This window comes from Barbus barbus, assembly GCF_936440315.1.
Source record: "Barbus barbus genome assembly, chromosome: 31".
Classification (NCBI taxonomy): domain Eukaryota; kingdom Metazoa; phylum Chordata; class Actinopteri; order Cypriniformes; family Cyprinidae; genus Barbus; species Barbus barbus.
Window position 1 is genome coordinate 14,558,493 of NC_136759.1, and position 20,297 is coordinate 14,578,789.

Below are 20,297 nucleotides of genomic sequence, written 5' to 3' on the forward strand. Positions count from 1 at the left end.
TTTTCAAACGTTTTTTGTCAGCCGAACCCCTTTGACCTAAAATATTTTCTTGTAGTAGCCTACAGTCTAAGATCCCTTGAGATTTGAAGTAAATATTTCAAGGATTTGACAACACATTCAATCAATGTTCACTGTTTTCTGATATCGGTTATTAGTCACATGAGAGCAGGTAAACGTGCAGCCTACAGTATTTTATTATTTTAAATAAGTGTGTCATTTTGATTGCTGAATGTTTTAAAATAATTTATGCATTTTAATTGGACCTTTTTTATGTTTCGACCAATGTAGTGCAGTGCAGGATTTCAATAATTATAATCCATTTTCTCATAAAATAAATATATTTTATATGTATATAAATAGACGTAGACTAACTGCCACGTCGATACAACTATCGATACTAAATTGTAGTCTATTATAGATCAGTGATTGTGCCACAAAATTTGATTACGAGAGATTTCCGTCGTCCTCCCAGCGGCTCAGGGTTGCCAGTTAACACCAAAAATATTTTTGTTGTTTTATTTTAATTTTATTTATTTTCATTTTGAATTCAGTGATTTTAACTTTTGATTTCGTGTTTTTAATGTTTTAATACTTTAAAGATCAATTTTAGATTGTAATGTTTTAATGTTCGATTGTACATTGAAACATTACAATGTTTTATGAAACAGGGGGGGGGCGGTAAAAATCGCGTTCCGGGGGTAAAATACACGTTTTTTTGGCGGGGTTATCCTGGTAAAATTCGCATTCAATGGGATAAATATCACGTGCGTGGGGACATGAAAAACAACCCGCGGCAACAGTGTGAAAGGAACCCTATTCCGGGGGAAAAGCATGGACTTGGCAACGCTGAACTAAAGTCAAATGCGCGTTCACTGAGTTCGAGCTCTACGTCACCGCCCAAAGTGTCATAGAGTGGGCGGGGCATCTCGATCGGGGATGAGCTTTAAACATGAGAGCATAACCTTAGGGTTGTGTTCTCTATCATAACAGTCCGTTTCGATCTCAAAAAGCGCTTGCAGCTGCGGGAGTATATGTGGAGCATCAGCGTAAAGAGCTTTACCTCGATCAGGTTGCGAAGGAGGTGAAAGTAGGAGTGGAAGAGGGGGGGGCAGTGGTTGGGTTTAGTGAAAGAAAACAATATGGCCGCGGTGGAGCTGGAATGGATCCCTGAGACCCTGTACAACACCGCTATCTCAGCCGTGGTCGACAACTACGGCCGATCGCGACGGGACATCCGCTCTCTGCCTGAAAATATACAGTTTGATGTGTACTACAAGGTAAGAAGGAAAGCGAATGGGTTCAGTGCGGAACAAACGTCAAAAGCATCTGACACTTTTTACTAGCAGCTCGGCTAACAGAAACTGAAGCGACCTCTCAGTGGAGCGCTGGTTAGGAGAGACTCGAGCTGCGAGACGATTAAACCGTTCAGGTTTTCTGTTTTAAGAGTCCACTGGTTTCTGTGTGGCAGTTTGGCTGAAGTGGACACTATGTTCCAGTTATCTTAGCATGTAAGTTAGCTTATCTAGTACTGCTGTATGAGATACAGCTCTCTGGGTCAAGACTAGTTAACTATATAATACAGTGCATCTCACTTTTTACCCTGTTAACCTTATTTATGGGTACGAGCCCAGTGTAATATGTTTATTTTAATGTTATGTGAGTATTTAAACCATAACCGTGTTTATAACGACTTCATAAGATAAGACAACTGACATCTGTATGTGGTTTGAATGGTTTGTCACCAACCACTGTAAAATTATTAATAAACACTGTACAGTATAATAGACACTTATTAGCATGGTAACACTTAATAAGGTTCCTTTCGTTAACATGAACTAACAATTAAAAGTACTTCTGAAACATATATTAATTGTTGGATCCAACTAAACTCTAGTTGGATCTCTTAATATTATTTAATGCGCCATGAGCTAACATGAACTAAAAATGAACAGTTGATTATTATTATTATTAAATAAGATTAACAAAGAACAATATATATCATTGTTAGTTAATGGTAGCTACTGGTTTTACTAATGTCAACTAATGGGACCTTATTGTTAAGTGCTACTGCATATATTTATATATGAAACCACCAAATTACTTATTTTATCTCATTAATCTTTATGCGAAATAGGTTAAAAACTGTATAAAATAATGCATTTCTCATGTGTTTTGTAACCTGTTTAACGTTTTATGTTTGATTTGCATTTTTAGGTATTTAGGTTTGGAAATATGTGACTAGACCCATTCCACTGTTTCTGTTTTTTATACAAAGTCTATCAGAGTTTGTTGTCCACAAATGATTAATGATTGAGGAATGATAACATTTTTTAAATATTCTGCATTTCTATATTACCAAAGAGAGGACTGCATTTATTGCTTTAGCTCGTCAGTGTAGTTGAAATGACTTGACTTCAATTAAGTTTAACTGAAACCCACAATACTAGAGAAGAATGTTAACTGGCGTAATGGTTCTTTATTTTGGTAGTTTGGAGACTTGAAAGGTCTTATCTTGTCTAACAGCCATTTCTAAAAAAAAAAAAAAAAAAAAAAAAAGATCAGGTCTGCTTAGAATAGGGATTCTCGACCAAGGGGAATTTTGAGGTGTAAAGATGACTTTAAATATTTTAAATATAACAATACAAGCATTAAAATAACTAAAATCACAAGTTATTTACTTTTCACACCCTTTATTTGTTTATTTATGAATGAATGAAGAACCAGTGTTCCAACTGTCTTGAAAATACTTGATAAATGAGGTAGACTAAATTTGAAAGTATTATTTCTAGCTGTTGAAAAGTCATGTACATTAATACAAACTTATTACTCCATTTTTATGTAATATTTATATGATACTTTTTCTAGTTATGCTAAGTTCTGAAACATTTTCTTGGGTTGAAATTGTAAGCGCACAAATATTTTTAGAAAATTCTCATCATTTATAAATATTGTTGTGGACAGTTTGGGGCCTTGGAGTCAAAAAGCCTAATTTAGGATGATCATAGATTTTAGCTTAAATTACTCTGTTGTGAAGATAATTTAACCATTTAATCTTTGCATTATGTTTTTCACAGCTTTGTACAGTCAGGCTATTTGGTGTCGGATAACAGATGTGCCAGATCACAAACAAAATGTTATTGGCACGCGTATTGGTCTTGCACAAACTCTTCCTGATTGTACATTCTGTTTTCATAATGGCTACTTTTCCTGGTTTTCTGGCTCTTGGCACCCCCAAGGGAAGGCTTGAGTTGTCTTTGTGTCACATGTACAATAGGTTCAGCGATCTCACATTTCTTCATGTGTTCCAGCTTTACCAGCAAGGCCGGCTCTGCCAGCTGGGAGGGGAGTTCTGTGAGCTGGAGGTCTTCGCTAAAGTCCTCAGGGCTTCTGACAAAAGGTATTTGAGTCCACTCTCACTCTGTCCATCAAGGTAATATAGCTCAAATCCATATCTCAATGATGTGTTTATGGCCACGCTGAATGAGATTTGAGAGTGTGTGTGTATATTTTGAGCTGATGATTCAAATCTCACATGATGTATGGTGCAGGCCTTTATTGGCATCTTCACAAGACTTGGTTTTAGAGTAATGTATGTGGTGATAGACTTTGGCAGGATTCAGAAACTAATTTGTACTCATTTTTTAAGATGTTAAATATTAACGTACTGTATGTTGGGCTTGGTAAGATATTTTTTTGGAAAGAATTTTCTAATGCTCACCAAGTCTGCATTTATTGCATCAAAGATACAGTAATAAGTAATATTGTAAAATTTTAAAATAACTGTTTTCTGTTTGAATATATTTTATATCTTGTGATGGCGAAGCTGAATTTTCAGCATCATTACTCCAGACTTCAGTGTCACCTAATCCTTCAGAACTCATTCTAATATGCTGATTTGCTGCTCAAGAAACATTTCTTGTGATGATCAAAGTTGAAAGCAGTTTGGCTGCCTAATAAGTTTTTGGAAACTGTGGTACATTTTTGTCAGGATTCTTTAATGAATAGATGGTTAAAAAGAACAACGTTTATTCGAAAATAGATTTAAAGCAACGTAAAAGACTTGACTGTCAATTATGATCAATTTAATGCGTCCTTGTTGAATAAAAATAAAACACTTTAAAATAAAATCTTACTGACTACAAACGTTTGAACAGTAGTGTATTACATGCAAAGTGTATATGTAAATATGCAAAGTGTATAGCATATGTTTGCATTATCAGCCATTCCACTTTCTAGATATTAGCTTTGATTTTTAAAAAAAACTGTGTTGAATCACCAGTAGTAATATATTAATTATACAGTATTTGACATTGCATAAAGTTAAAAGAAACATCCCTATACCATCACCCTAAAAAAGTAGCAAATATATATATATATATATATATATATATATAGGCTCTGTTGATACTTTGATGAAAGACTAAGTACTTATTTTCTTTCACAGGCACCTCCTACACCACTGCTTCCAGGCTCTGATGGACCACGGTGTAAAGGTCGCTTCAGTCCTGGCCAACTCTTTCAGCCGCCGATGTTCATACATCGCAGAGTCAGATGCGCATGTGAAAGAGAAAGCTATACAGTTTGGCTTTGTTTTAGGTATGGCTGCTGTGGCTCACTTTTCTGCTTTTTCAGCTTGTAATAACAAGCTGTTGCAATAACACTTTGCTTGGATATCAGGTGGCTTTTTATCAGATGCCGGCTGGTATGGAGATGCAGAGAAAGTCTTCCTGTCTTGTCTCCAGCTGTGCACATTACACGATGAGGTTCTTCACTGGTATCGTGCAGTGGAGTGTTGTGTGAGGTGAGTGAATGGTCAGCTTGAGTCTCCTCTAGCTCTAAATGGTCATATTAACAGTGAGTAAATGTTATTAGTATCTTATCAATGTGTTATTGTGGACTTTGTATGCCAGGTTACTTCATGTGCGTAATGGCAACTGCAAATACCACCTGGGAGAAGAAACTTTCAAACTGGCCCAGTCTTACATGGACAAACTAGCAAAACATGGCCATCAGGCTAATAAGGCTGCACTCTATGGAGAACTGTGTGCCCTACTCTTTGCCAAAAGCCATTATGATGAGGTAAGTCCCATTGCAAATATCCCAGAAGTCTGTTTGAAGAATGGCTGCTCTACAGCTTAATGTGTTCCTAATGTGTTTCAGGCTTATAGGTGGTGTATAGAGGCGATGAGGGAGATCACAGTTGGTTTACCTGTGAAAGTAGTAGTTGATGTTCTCAGACAAGCCTCTAAGGTCAGTGATTGTTAGATATTTGAGATATTTTATAAATATATGTGAACTTCTTTTCCATTAAATAATGAATATTGATCCCTGCAGGCATGTGTTGTTAAGCGGGAGTTTAGAAAAGCTGAACAACTGATAAAACATGCAGTCTTTTTGGCACGGTAAGCACTGTCGAGCGTACTTCTTTTTCTTTAAGCATGGGTGGTGTTGAAATTTTGTTCTGTTTGGCAGCAATGAAATGTATTTCCACATTTTGTTTTCAGGGAACATTTTGGGCACAAGCACCCAAAATACTCGGATACGCTACTAGATTATGGATTTTATCTATTAAATGTGGATAATATCTGTCAATCAGTGGCCATTTACCAGGTGAGCCAAGAATTTAAAAAAGAAAGTATAAATAAAGGATTTTCTCATTCTTTGAAAGACTATTTGTGATTTACTTGTTATTGATGTGTTTTACCTTCAGACTGCACTAGATATTCGGCAGTCAGTGTTTGGAGGGAAGAATATTCATGTTGCAACTGCACATGAGGACCTGGCGTATTCGTCCTACGTCCATCAGTACAGCTCTGGTAAATTCGACAATGCACTGTGAGTATCTCAATCCCATCCTGGGTGCATTAGTTACATGTTCAGAGAAAGAATTATTTTATATCATTTTGAACCATAATTGTATCTGTCAGATGGGTAAATGGACAGTGCATGTGTTTCGTGCACCGCTAATCTTGTACTCTAAATCATAAAGAGCACATCAATTGCAGATGATTGATGGACAGATGATTTTATGAGCCGGTTCTTTTAAAGAATCTGTTGTTATCCGTTTGAATCATTCTGAATGAATCCTTCACTGAATGAACAGAATCTGTCAGAGTGCATTTTGCATCTTACTCATTTATTTGACCACAATTCTTTCATTCTTGTCCGTTTTCAAATGAAGCTAGAACTGTTTTGAGTAACAGACAGATATCAACAGTATCATTATTAACTGTTTTTTTGTGTGACTGAGCAATTAGTGTTTTTTTTTTTGAAGTAATGACATTTACATTTTAATAAACAGCATTAAGCTATAAAATATAAGCCAAAATACAAAAAAGTAACCAAAATAATATTTTTTCTTCTCTTTTTCAATCTTTGGTGGGACTCCTCGCTGCAAAAACAGAATTTGTTAGGCAACACTGAACAATACGTAATAGGTCAGAGGCAAAATAGCATTGCTGTTTTTATGAAAAAAAGACAAACATTCTTATTAGATCACCATGAAAATATGAATAATTGAATTGGTGTTGTAAGTCACTTCTTTAAAAGCAAGCTGCCACATTGCTCTATTCACACCAAGACAAAACTAATCCCATATGAACGTTTATACCATTTTATATGTCCCTTGAGTGTTAAGAAGTCCATGACACAGATGACCAGTAGTTGCCCTAAACTTTAACACAATTAAGTTGTTCTTGTAGAACTGTTCCGCAATCTGTGTGTTTTTTTTTTTTTTTTTCATGGAAGTGTTTATCGAATAACATGTACCCATTTCATACTTCGAATTTTGCTTTTAGATTCCACGCAGAACGTGCCATAGATATCATAACTCACATTCTCCCTGAAGACCATCTGCTGCTGGCCTCGTCCAAGAGGGTGAAAGGTGAGACTAGCACTTTGAAAATCTTTCATAACTCTCCTCATTCACAGCTGCATTACTGGAATGACAACATTAAGATGGTCCTTGACAGTTCAAAGTAGTATACTCTTTTCACTCATCATTTAGTTTGTTTAGGTTATGAGTTTTAAATGTTTAAAAATCATGTTTCGTCAAGCCAATTTATGTTTCTGATCTTCCATCTCAAGCCCTAATTCTGGAGGAGATCGCCATTGATTGCCATAACAAAGAAACCGAGGAACGCCTCCTGCAGGAGGCCCATGATCTGCACCTCTCCTCCCTGCAGTTGGCCAAAAAAGCTTTTGGAGAGTTCAACGTTCAGACTGCAAAACACTACGGGAACCTGGGCCGCCTCTACCAATCCATGCGCAAATTCAAGGTGCTTATTAATTATTCCATATTTAAACCCGTAGTATAAGTAAATTGTCGGGCGTGGATCATTGTGCAAGCTGTGTGTTTTTGTTTTCTGTTGTGTAAGCTAAACTCAACATAGAGTGCTTTTGAGGTCGCTCTTGGGCTAACTGACCTTTCCATGGTGTGATTTGTAATGCAGGAGGCAGAGGAGATGCACATCAAGGCCATTCAGATCAAGGAGCAGCTGTTGGGACAGGAGGACTATGAGGTGGCTCTGTCAGTGGGACACTTGGCCTCGCTCTACAACTACGACATGAATCAGTACGATGACGCAGAGCGTCTGTACTTGCGTTCCATCGCTATTGGTGAGGTTTATGTTTGTTAACTCATTTTGGGAGGGAGTGCATGATATCGGTACCATCAGACAGTTACTGACCTTTTCTTTTTCTTTTTGTAAATTATTAATTTAACTTAATATTGAATATATACTTCGGACGAAATAGGATATTTAATTGTGATGCTCATTTCCACATGACATTTATCTTTGCTGTCATCTAATGCTTAAATAATTTTTTGAAAAGATCAACATTTTATTTTTTTACATTTTTAATTAATGATTTAATTTAAATAATGTTTATGGCTAAAAACAAATCTGGGAAAAATTAAAAATCATATATGTTGTAATGCCTAAATTCACTTTTAAAAGTTAAAAGGATTCATTTTAGTTTAGTGTTTTATTGTTTGTCTGTTTAGATCAAATAATAGTGAATTGTAGTATCTGCCTTTTATCATGAAAATAATTATGAATCTGTATTTGCCACGATTTCAAAATCTTGCATTCCTAATTGTGGGCAATTTAAAGTACTGTTAGAAATTATTTTATGCTCACAAAGGCTGCATTTATTCGTTCAAAGATAGAGTAAAAACAATAATATTGAGAACTTATTACCATTTTAAAATATCAGTTTTTTCCTGTGATGGCAAAACCTTCATAGCATCATTACTCCAGTCTTCAGTGTCACATGATCCTTCAGAAATCTTTCTAATATCCTGATTTGATCTGCTCAAGAAACATTTCTAATTATTGTCAGTGTTGTGCTGCTTAATATTTTTGTGTAAACAGTAATATATTTTTACTGACCCCCAACCTTTGAGCAGTAATGCTTTGTGTTTTATCTCTAAATGTAGAATCAAGTTCTTAATCTAAACATAAACCATATGTCTGTTGTTTCCTTCAGGCAAGAAGCTGTTTGGGGAGGGTTACAGTGGACTGGAATATGACTACAGAGGCCTGATAAAACTGTACAACTCAGTTGGAAACTACGAGAAGGTCTTTGAGTACCACAATATTCTGTCCAACTGGAACCGTTTAAGGGACAGGCAGTTTGCGGTAGCCGATGCGCTGGAGGACGTCAACACCAGCCCCCAGGCCACAGAGCAGGTGGTGCAATCTTTCCTGCTTTCCCAGAGCCACGGAGCCGGGCGTCCCTGCTTGGGCTAACGGCCGGGAAGCCCACCTGAAACCTAGATGTGCACACCCACCCCCATTTCACACCCTCACATCCATTTATTCACAAGTAGTCCAGACAGACGGGGAGTGTGATTATTATCCTGAGCTTCTCAAGGACTGTCAGTACACTTGTACCAGCAACTCCCCAAAACCATTTCTTTAAAATGGGAGAAAAACCATGACGTCTTTGCAACCATGCTAACACTCATGATGGATAAGCAACCATTCATTGAATTCATTCACTCTCCTTTGAAGAACCCGACCATTTCTCTGAGTTCAAGAGGAGTTGAATAAAAAAACAGAAAAGACGGAAAACTTCCACACCCTCTATTCTTTTTTTTTATTTTATTTTGTATTTGAAGTAGAGTCACTCCACACTACAAGAATACTTTGTTTATCACCGCATTTTCTATGTGTGGAGGAAATTGCTCAGCGCAGCTCCCACAGAACGAGATTCGCCATCGTTCATGTAACCGAGTGAAGGAACATCCGTAGACATCCGTGTCCCCATTAACACGAGGATTAGAGCTTGACTTCATATAATGCAAAGCTTTGCATTTGAGGATTACCTGTGTGCTCTCTGGAAAATGAGACCAGCCATGTTACATTATGGACCATTATGTTTATTTTTGCTTCTTTTTTATTATTAATTCATGTCACGTGTGGAATTTACGGACCAGTGAGTTTACGATTGCTCTAGATACCTTGTTTTAAGTTCTCTTCTGGTTTTGTATTCCCTTAGTACTGACATAGCTTATTTTAAACTGCCAATAATTTATATGCAAGGTATGCTACAACTTGTAGGTGTAACATTGTAAATGGATGAGCCAAAATTACTTTTGTTCATAATAATAATACATGTGCGACCACAGCTAATTGCCATAATATGAACTAAACACAGTAGTATGACGAATTCACAAAGCTGGCTTTCTGTCATAGCCGAGCCTTATTCACACGCACACACGTATAAGCTGAAGTGGTGATAGTTACGAGACCAGGTCGTTGTTTCCCAGGTCGTTGTTGTTTTCCTTTCAGAGCTCGGCCCCGGGCGGCGTAGATTAACACCCCTGGCCCACTGCCAGCTGACTGGACACACAGAGGAAAGGGCTGAGCGCAGCACCTGTCATTGTGAAGAGGCTTCCCTGCTGGGGAACCTGCGGTATAGTGCACAGGGGTGTGAATCCACACACAATTGTGTAGTAACAGTGCAATATTTGCAGAACGCACCTGTACCACTCCAAAACCAATCAGTCTGACTCATTTCACTGCCGCTCCTCTCTCGAATATATATATATGTGTATATCCAAAAGTCACACAGACTCCCAAACAAGTTGAGAACATTTCAAGTTTGAGTGAGGACCGTTCAGATTAAATTGGCATCCTTTTGTCACACCTTCATGAAGAACTCATTGCTGAAACAAAGCCTTGCTGCGGGGCCAGTCATGTAGAATGTGCTTTTAGTGTCTTGCCACATTTTAGCTCCTAGCCAGCAGCACCGGGACCCCAGTTCGAGCTGAAGTCCCAGCCTTAGTCTTAAAGGACTCTCAGCTGGCTGGGATCTGCTTTGTCAGCTTTTTTTGAGTAGCTTGCTTTGAATGAAACCTCCACCTGCAGCTTTTCAAACACCTTTAGCCCCATAAACAGAGCAAGAGATGGATTAGGACATGTGAGAGACTATAGTTTGACTCCTTAGAAATCCCTTTATTGTTATGTTTGAGGTTTTATCGTGAAGATTGAGGCGGTCTTAAATAGGAAAGTCCACCTAAAATGAAAATTCTGTCAGAATTTGCTCACCCTGATGTCTTTCCAAACCTGTATGGATTTCTTTTTGCTGTGGGACATGAAGATATTTTGAAGAATGTTGATAACCAAACAGTTTTGATTTCCATTGACTTCCACTGTATACACAAAAATACATTGGAAGTCAATGGAAACTGGAAATATCTTCTTCAAAGTATGTTTCACAGAAGAATGAAAGTCATACAGGTTTGGAAAAACATGAGCTTGAGTAAATGATAGAATGTGTTTTTGGGTGGACTATTCCTTGAATACCATATTTGAGGCAGCAAGGTAAGGACAGGAATTTGCCTTGGTTAGAGAGATGGAATATTGTAACAAATAAACTGTGATCTTGCAAACTTTAAGTGCATTTCCATTGACTATATGCTGTAAATTGACTGAATTAGTAGAGTTCTCATATCAGATGACGAATTTTGGAATATGAACATCAAATGTGAAAGTAATGCACATGGGAAACAAGTAAGCTTGGTGGATACTGAATGAATTTATAACGTAGCTCTGATTGCTTCCTTCTGAATGTCGATTCAAGGGCTTATTTGTCAACCTCAAGTGGTATTTCATGGTTAGAAAGATGGTTGATCAAATCCAAACTGCTTCTCCATCTGAATAAGCCAGAGTTCCCCAAAAATCAAAGGTGCTTCTGGGTCAAACGTTCTCTATTTTTGCATGTTTAAATAAATGTATATAGATGTAGATGCATAGCTACAAGTGGTTATTGTCCCAGTGAGCTCCATATTGACAGAAAAAAAATAATTTTACACTGAGCAGTTAATAAATGTCCCATGAAATAAGAGAAAAAAAGAATGAACTCGGCCACTCTGAAGTGTTAAACTGATCACAGATATTAATAAATAGCATCCTCTGACAATAAAAGCAATCCCGTCACTTCAGCTTTTCTTCGAAATCTGCCCTCAGAGAGTTGGAGAATGTAATTAAGGGTTGATAGCTGATACAGTGGGGCCTTTTAGATGCTAATTATCTTTATGAAGTCCTCAGACATGCTGCCACGTGTAGATTGTGATTTAGCCAAAGTGCTGTTTCAGATGGACGATGGCGATCCTTGATGTAACAACCTATGAGTGGACGTGCTCTCTTATGACTTTCTTTTGTCTATATTCATTGGAGACACTCTAGAAGAGTTTTTGATCAAATCCAATGACAAAGAAGAGGAAAAATGTGTTATTTAACATTGATACTGACTCTTAACCTGGAAATGTCAGTAACCTGTGCCACAGTGAGCCTCTGCTTGGATACTCTTCAGTCATTGGCTTTATGTAACTCACCCTCAGTAGAGTCTGTTGTACATTGTACATCTGTAACCACCAAATCATTATTAAACTCATTTGTATCCACTATTGTGAAAATCTGTAACTACTTCTAACACAAAAAAACAATATAGAGCTGTCTAATAGACTACAACGAGCAATAATGCTTCTGAAGTATTAAAGTTGCTTTATTTTTTGCCTTTACATGATTATTCTCCACCTGTTCCTGAAGTCAGTGTGATAGGCTATGTTGAGTCCGTGAGATGAATGAATGCGACAGGATCCAACAAAAACCACTCTTTTGGGTGGATTGGTGACTGAACAAAAAATGAAGAATAAAAGACTGTACTCCGCATGTGTACGTCTGGAAGATATTTACTCATTTATTAATTTTCAATTCCAAATTGCTGTATCTGTCGTTGAAATATTATGCATGTAATTATACACTACTGTTCAAGTTTATTTTAAGAAAGTAATACTTTTATTCAGCATTAAATTGACCAAAAGTGGCATTTATAATCTTACAAAAGAATTATATTCCAAATGAATACCTTTTATGCACACAGCTATTGATTATTTTTACATTTACCAGATGCTTAAATTGCATTTCTAGGCACACTTTATAAAGTTCATGAATTTCCTGAGAATCAGACTCATGACCTTGCTGTTACTAGTGCCATACATTACTGTTTGAACTGCAGAAACCATAAAGTCCGATATACAATAAATACAAAATAAATACATGAAGTGCAATCTTTGCATCAAGGAAATCTAAAATGCAATGTAATTATTACAGTGCAAAAAGAAAAAAAGTTAAAGAAAGGAAGCTTTAGGGTTTTCAAGAAAATATAAATAGATCCCTGGAACATTACTCCCTGGTCAACTGGTTTTTCTTTTCCATAAATTACATTCAACAAGCTCAGTAACAGAGAAAAAGTGTTTTTTAGCTGCTTATTAGACCAGAAGCCTCATAAAATGTGAATTTTAATCTGAAACCCTTACTACATGCTAAATGAGCTTTTAGAGATCCCTAGTTCTTCTTTTCTTCCTCTTCATCCAATAAGAATCTCAAATGGGTTACGATGCACCACATCTGCAAAATGACATTAACAGTAGTATTTACACATAAATGCCTTTATTGTAACAGTAAAAGCACACTAATAATGCTGAGTAAACATGCTCCTCACCTCAACTGCAAAGCCCAGTAAGCGTCCCGCTGCCAGCACCAGAATCCCCAGAATCTGTAGCCAGTTTGGGGCAAAGAGAGTCTGCGACAGCACCTCATACTGGTAGCCATACAGCCACACGGGTAAAACATGGAGCCCTGCTACTGTCAGAATGCCCAAAGGAGTCTTGAATCCTGCAACAAGAATAACAGCATTCATCAGGGCTTTTCACAATTAAAATGGGTCATTCTAAACCCAAGGTAAATGGAGTTTATAAATTACAACCGTGAAATGTTCCTCTACCTTGGGTTAAAAGTGGGGTTTAGAATGACGACGGAGTTAAATGCAATGTGAACAGACATACATCTGTGCTTTCAAACATTTTACGGTTTAAAAAGAAAAAAATAGCTTGTTGCCATACCTTTTGCCATCACTGCCTGCACCCAAACCGGGCTCTCCGTGAACGAGTTCTTCCATTGGGCACCTCTGGCATTGTGGTTGCACACAAATACACACCACTCCACTGAAGACACTAGCCAGCCCCACTTCACAAGCACAGAGAGCAAAGTCATTCAAACTAATACAAATATGTTTGGGACAAACATACATACCTCTGCTGTCTGAACATACATCATAGAGCATGTTCCAGAGCATGCCACGTCCTACATTGTCAATGACCACATCCAGCCACGCTCCGAACCTGGAGGTTTGCTGCAGCCGACGGGCCACCCAGCCATCCACCCCTGGCGCAAAGATAAAATAATAATAAATCAATAAATGTGGTTACTAAAATTCTTTAAATATACTTAAACTAATAATTGAACAAGTAAAAGGTTTTGCAGTTACATATATTTGCATGTTACATTCTGCACTTACATATGTTTAGCAGAATATATTATGTAAACAATAAGGAAGTAAATTTTTATTTATGTAGCATAGAATTGAGTAAAAATATAACTAAAAGGATATAAAAATGCATAAAAATATAAAACTAAAAGAATAATAATTATATTAATTTTAGTTTCTTATATAATGTATTACTGTATCATACAGTATATCATTATAAATATTATGTAATTTATTTTTAATCATTTGAAGTAATTTTTTGGCCCTCTTGGAAGTTACTGAGGCCCCATAGTTTCTGGCCCTTGTTAAGCAGACTTTGTCCCTGCTAATATTATAGTATAATAATAGTAGGCCTATAATAATATCTGATTTAAAAGTGATGCTTCCAAAAGGGGGTTTTCAAAGCGATGCCAAAGAAGATCTATTTTTGGATTCCTCAAAGAACTTTTTAGTGAACAGTTTTCGATTATTATTTTTGTTTTATTATTTATTATTGTGAAGAACCTTTGACTAACAATAGAACATTTTGTACAATGTTAAATAGTTCCTAATGGAACTAAATGCTAAAAAATAACCATTATTTTTAAGTATTTATAATTTCCCTAGCTTTCATGTAATTACCTACCATCCAATATAATTGATAACACATACAAGGGCACAAAACTCCCTGGCTCACTATACAGAATCCAGGCAATGAGAACAAGAAGAATCCGGATATAACCTATAATAACAAACATTTTACATTACAAACAGCATAATACCATAATTAGAGTGCATTAAATATTGGCTATGTCATAAATGTAGCTGGAGTGATCTAATATTTTTAACCAATTCTGCTGCTGCAACAAATATAAAGATGGCACGTAATAATTACTCTGACTCACCAATTACATTGGGTACATAGAAAAAGACATGAAATCCCATATCACTGCTTCTGCAGCCGCCGCGTGTCTATACTCACCGTCTTCTGAAACAACACGAATCTTATTTCTATGACTTCATATGCGCAGTAGCGCCTAATCAAACCTCTTCTCCATGGGTGACATTTATGGCAGAGCAGATAAACAGGACTCTCTTCCGGCTTTATGACAAGGTTTATAAGCGTCATTCGTGTTGCACAAACACTAGATGCCATAGGAGGGCGCTAAAAGATAAGAGTCTGAAAGATTGTATTAATTGGTGAGGCGTAATTAAGATTAATGAAAGGTTGGCGCCAAATGCGTATGTTTACAGAGGGTAAATGTGCATTAATTACTTGTCAGACCTGATTTTGTATAGATCATACATTCCTGAAAAATTAAAGAGACCAAACCAGTGTTGTTATTGATTGTTGCTGATATCAGCTGATACCTATACGTTTTCGTTAAATGAAATAAATTAAAATATAGGCCTATATTGAATTAAAAACTTGCTAACGAAAATTAGAAATGTTGCATCGGCAACTAACTGAAATAAGTTGAAGCTACTAAAACTCAAATAATAATAAAGTAAGAAACACAAAAACAAATAAAAATGACAAAAACACATAACAAAATTAAAAAACCTTATAATAAAATTATAATAAAAACGGAAAAGATTAAATATATTCGAGAAAAATGCTATAGGCTAATAGTTTAATAATACACACACACACACATATATATATATATATATATATATATATATATATATATATATATATATATATATATATATATATATATATATATATATATATATGTGTGTGTGGGGGGGGGGGGGGGGGGGGGGATTCTATAATTGGAGATACATTTGGCATTTCAGAAATTTAAGAAAAAAAACTGTTCACTAACAGAAATTCTTTCCAGTATCTTATTGAAAACATATAACATTTTAATAATTTAGTGCTGGCCAAACACAAATTACTTTGTTTTGTTTTGTTTTACTTTTAATGAAAAAAACTGATGTCTTTATGGTATTGTTTGTCAACTCTGTTACAGACAAATAAGGCAATGTGCAGGAATAACAATAACTCATAACCAGAAAAATCCTTCTTGTTTCGTTAGACAAACAGTCCTTACATTCCAACACTCGAAACTGAGATAATATATCACCTATGTATACCTTAAAAATAAAAAATAAAAAACTATATCTTCACAGAACTGTCCACTTGGAGCAAGTATTTTCCATCTGAAAATGTATTATATAAAAGATCCAGTAAAAAAAAAAAGAAATGCTGTTGAAATATTATAAAGGTGCAACAATATCTCAATAATGTTTATGAGATTTTAAACAACAATTTTATTGTTTTTTTGTAAAAAATAGGTCCTAAACAGAGTTGACCTTTTAAGTAGCAGAATTGATAGAATTATCCGGTGGACTGTCAATTCTGTTACACTATTGTCAGCATTGTTATTCTACCTTGGTAACAGAGTTTGATGGTAACAGAATTGACAATTTTATTTCATTTTTGCTAAAAACTCCACTTGCTGGCATAAATGTTAAGAGCACATTACACTAATGAAAACATGATTAAAGGACCTTTAAATAACCCAATGTGTGATCAGTAATAAATTCTGTTTTCCTTTTGAGATTGTGGTAACAGTTGACGTTCTACAAAATAACTCTTGGTATAAGAACTTTTTAGATTAAAATATTTTTTCAGAGAGACAACACATACTTTTCAGTGCTTCAGATCTTATCAGTGAGGGAAAGTGACATCATTTCCTGTATCTTACACAGTTGTGGGAGATAATTCCACCAATTTAAAGGAAAAATATGGAACAGTAGAGTTGATGGAAGATTTGTGGACACACATTTCTTTAAGAAAAAAATTAATTTTAAATAATTTACTGTTGTAAAATTAAATAAGTGACTATTTAGAGCTTTTATAAATAAAATGAACAAAATGTTACCAAAAGAAAAGTACTAAAAAATATTTTGATTACACATTGATACATGATGGAAAAAATAAATTGACTAATTCGGGCAACAAGAAATTGTGATTTTCAGCTATTTAAGACACTTTTTAAATAAATTATGATGTTGTTATGGACTGTAACATCTTGTAATTGATAACAATGAGTAACAAATTATTAAAATAATAAAAATGATAACCATTTGAAAAAAATCTGAAAAAAATAATGCCATCGGACACCAAATATACCTGCAATTATATAATCACCCATATATATATCACCCATATATATATATATATATATATATGTGTGTGTGTGTGTGTGTGTATAGTAAATACTAGGCGTATGGAATAACGCTAAACTTTACGAAAAAGCATTTCTTAGATAATTTTACTTGCAAAAAGTTTCTAGGTAACATATTTAAGCAATTTTTTAAACATAGAAATAAACTGTGTGACTCAGAATGTTGTAAAACACTCAATAGCATATTTGAATTATATTTCGTTGGGTGATAAAATTAATAGAAACAGCTTAGGGCTCCCCAGAGCAAAACAATGTGCTGCCTCCACACAGTGCACCATGCCAAAAAAGAAATTAAATTGACCACCAGGAAAAAGCTACTGGTCTGTGAAAGTAATTTCATTATTAACCATTTTATTCCCATATACACAATGTCCTTGCAAAGTAAATGAATGGTGTTTTTTTGCCTGATGCAACACGGTGCAAATTGGTTAAACTGGCTCCTCACAACCACGCCAATATCTAAAGATCTAAAATCAAGCACGGAAATTAAAGTCCACGGTACGACAGGCAACTGTGGGCGCAAAGGCGTCGGTGCTGCGTTTCTTGCGCGAATCTGACGCTAATACGCCCTCTGTGCTCTGATTGGACAAAACTCACGTGATCAAGTATGGAGGCGTCGGCGTTTAGACGCGTCACTCGTTGATAACGCAAAACTCTACCGCTTGACTTGATAGGAACACCATACCGAGAAAAACAAAACAACGGAAAACAAGGCAACAAGAACCGGGCACACTTTGCGCATTTCTGCCATTGCCATGAAATGAGGGCACTATGGGCGCCAAGGAGTCACGGATAGGCTTCCTTTCGTATGACGAGGCCGTTAAAAGAGGTAAGAGGTTTGAGCTTCAGCGATTAACGGCGGTCAGTCAGTTACGCGGCGCGCTAAGCTAGCATTAGCAGCGTTAGCAAGCTAGTTAAGCTTACATATTAACTCTTTCTGCGAGCTAACAAGCCTCAAGATGCCCAAAATCGCCTGAGAGTGCACATCACACTTGGTATTGACATACAGCCAGTGTCTAACTAGCAGCCGACTGGAAGTGTAACTAATCTGGGCGGTGCAGGAGCGTCCATACTGGCGAACAGATTTCACTAATCTGTCAACATTTCTCAACACCCCATTCGTGTTTATCATGTAACCTATCGCACTTTATCAGCTCACTGTTCCTGAGAGTGGAAGTGCTTGGAATCTGATTTTTGCACTTGTTACTGCTCAGTGTATCACTCCTTTACCTTTATGTTTGGTGTTATTTAAGGGTTATTGTCACTTTCAGAGGGAAGTGGATGTTCTTCAAGAATGATTAAGTAATTGAGACATCGTTTAAGTCTTGTGAGAAGTGATGTTTTTAATAAAGTCCTATTGACAAGTTAATGACAGCTCAATGACAGTTTCCATAACCAAGGATGTAAACAAATATTTAAAGGGATATTTCACCCAAAAATGAAAATCCTGTCATCATTTACTCATCCTTATTTTATTCCAAACCTGACTTACTTTCTTCTGTGAAACATAAAAGAAGATATTTCGAGAAATGTCAATATTGTGGAAGTCAGTGGGAATCAAAATGGTCAACATTCTTCTGTGTTACATAAAAGAAGATATTCTGAAGAAAGTCATACAGGTTTTGCATATAAATTAGGGTCAGTAAATGATGTAAGAATTTCCATGTTTGGAGGGAATTGTGCATTTAATACTGGTGTGAAGCAAGGATATTTTTGAGAGTTTATTGAATTTAATTATTAAAGGGAACCCTTAACTGTCTTTGGTGGTTACCACCATCACATTTCATTTTAGACAATATTTGAATTTGTTGACACATTAAGGTCCAGCCATGTTTACTGTTTATCAAATTTTCATGGGTGATTTTTAGTCAACGGGCCCAAATTGTGTAAACAGATTTGCCACGTTGATCATCAGAAAGCTACTTGGTTTTAAAGTTGATTTTGTATGAGCTGCATTTCATACATCACTACATTATAAACAATAAACCCTATATTAGCCCATGAAAACTCACAGGAATTTCAAGAATGAGACCCCATGTTTAGATTCCAATATACCGTGTAAATTCATCACTGACGTGGCATAAACATTGCATTAGACTTGCTTTCTCAATACCAAGGCGGTACGTCTGGTTTGTTTTTAAGATTGTGTAAGTGAGGGTATATTTTGAGCATCGCATTCTTAGGCTGCATGTGTGTTGTTTATGTCAGTATACTCCAGAATATTTCTGGCAGTCACAATCACATATAGGCGTAACTGCTCCAGTGACTTGACCACAATTTGGGTTTCAGGTTTCTGTGTATTTATGATCCAATTTAGATTTCTGAAACTAAAATCTGAATGTCAGTGTAGTCTGATGCTACCAGGCCTCGATGCTGCTGTGTTTATGTGTAGTGATCGGGGTGTTGAGAGCAGATACTGGCACCTGAGTTAGAGTGCGTCAGCACTGCTTATCTTTCCACACCTTGATGAATAAGCAGAATTTAGCTGTTGCTTTTCATAGGCGTTATTTGCATCTTTGTTTCTCTTACCAGGAAACCACAGGCCAGGATTTACATTCTGGCCAAACCTATTACAGCTGCAGAGGAATTTCTTTGCTTTAAGCCTCTTGTTGACATGCTGATATAGTGTTTCACAAGCTAAATAGGGTGTCTTGTGAGTCACCTGAGAGTGTTGAAGGGTTAAAAGATTGTGTGATTATTATCCTACAGCACTGTGTGTGTGTGCCTTGATGTGTGCACGTGTGTTGGTGGGGAGAGGGAGCTAGCTGGCCCTGAGCCCGTTAGTAGAGGTAGAATTACTCTAATTGTTCCAGCTGCATACACACTGTGGTGGCACATTTATTGCAGCTTTTTGTGCCATGCTGCCCAACAGCCAATGTTGCTGACATCACTTCATCACAATAACATAGTGTTAAGGAAGAATAGCATTCATGTCAGCATTTTATTGTTTGCTTTATTAATGGCTAGTTCTCGATCGTGTAATAGTTTTCCTTAAATTCATCATTGTTTATTTTATATTATAAATGATTTACATGATATTAAGGGCTCCATTAAATTATATAAAATGTGTCTATTAAATGGAATATTTTTTAAGCAACATATTGATAGCCTATGTCTTAGAAAAAAAAAATATCATACTTTCAGTTCCCACTTTCAAGATGGACCAACTAATGGGTTTTCTGAATGATTTGTCGACTAATCGATCTTAAGGAGTCACTGTAGAATTAGACTGGTTTTGGTTTCATCTGACCATTTGGGTTGTTTACATTAGTTCTTGCA

The 20,297-nt window shown here is 36.2% G+C and overlaps 3 protein-coding genes across 7 annotated transcripts in view; 2 read left to right on the top strand and 1 right to left on the bottom strand.

Annotated features, from left to right (window-relative positions):
• The first annotated feature begins 907 nt into the window (after nt 1-907).
• Nucleotides 908-12,181, top strand: LOC306851411 (amyloid protein-binding protein 2). Its single transcript, XM_079387607.1, has 13 exons — nt 908-1,277; nt 3,309-3,397; nt 4,445-4,596; nt 4,678-4,801; nt 4,911-5,079; nt 5,161-5,250; nt 5,335-5,402; nt 5,505-5,610; nt 5,711-5,835; nt 6,798-6,883; nt 7,087-7,277; nt 7,452-7,617; nt 8,491-12,181. Exons 1-13 carry the CDS (start codon nt 1,140-1,142, stop codon nt 8,751-8,753), a joined length of 1,767 nt encoding a protein of 588 aa, XP_079243733.1. The 5' UTR covers nt 908-1,139; the 3' UTR covers nt 8,754-12,181.
• On the bottom strand, nt 11,999-14,978 carry LOC306851412 (uncharacterized protein). 2 transcript variants are annotated; one of them, XM_079387608.1, is made up of 6 exons: nt 14,724-14,978; nt 14,465-14,560; nt 13,624-13,736; nt 13,415-13,538; nt 13,015-13,187; nt 11,999-12,920 (listed from the first exon to the last, which is right to left on the bottom strand). In XM_079387608.1, the coding sequence occupies exons 1-6, from the start codon at nt 14,761-14,763 to the stop codon at nt 12,858-12,860; spliced, it is 609 nt and encodes a 202-aa protein (XP_079243734.1). In that variant the 5' UTR covers nt 14,764-14,978; the 3' UTR covers nt 11,999-12,857. The 2 variants fall into 2 exon arrangements, with proteins under 2 accessions (XP_079243734.1, XP_079243735.1); XM_079387609.1 differs by lacking the exon at nt 14,465-14,560 and having other exon boundaries at nt 12,186-12,920; nt 14,724-14,912.
• Nucleotides 14,979-17,617: 2,639 nt separating this feature from the next.
• Nucleotides 17,618-20,297, top strand: part of LOC306851633 (ubiquitin carboxyl-terminal hydrolase 32-like) — a 52,228-nt gene continuing 49,548 nt past the window's right edge. For 2 of the 4 annotated variants that reach the window (XR_013782526.1, XM_079388021.1), the window contains exon 1: nt 17,653-17,847. Coding sequence is in view for 2 of the 4 variants with exons in the window: in XM_079388021.1 (XP_079244147.1) it covers nt 17,790-17,847 (58 nt within the window). In the remaining 2 variants the exon portion in view is untranslated. Of the gene's footprint in view, nt 17,848-20,297 lie in introns of all 4 variants that reach the window. The other 2 variants (XM_079388022.1, XR_013782525.1) reach the window with 2 other exon arrangements.

Bases quoted from the DNA above. Each gene is read 5' to 3' on its own strand.
- LOC306851411 (XM_079387607.1), top strand. From the start codon at position 1,140: ATGGCCGCGGTGGAGCTGGAATGGATCCCTGAGACCCTGTACAACACC. The intron at 5,403-5,504 runs GTAAGCACTGTC...TTTTGTTTTCAG, and splicing joins CATGCAGTCTTTTTGGCACG to GGAACATTTTGGGCACAAGC. The intron at 5,836-6,797 runs GTGAGTATCTCA...TTTTGCTTTTAG, and splicing joins GGTAAATTCGACAATGCACT to ATTCCACGCAGAACGTGCCA.
- LOC306851412 (XM_079387608.1), bottom strand. From the start codon at position 14,763: ATGGGATTTCATGTCTTTTTCTATGTACCCAATGTAATTG. The intron at 13,539-13,623 runs GTATGTTCAGAC...GTGCTTGTGAAG, and splicing joins TCTGGAACATGCTCTATGAT to TGGGGCTGGCTAGTGTCTTC. The intron at 12,921-13,014 runs GTGAGGAGCATG...GTCATTTTGCAG, and splicing joins TACTGGGCTTTGCAGTTGAG to ATGTGGTGCATCGTAACCCA.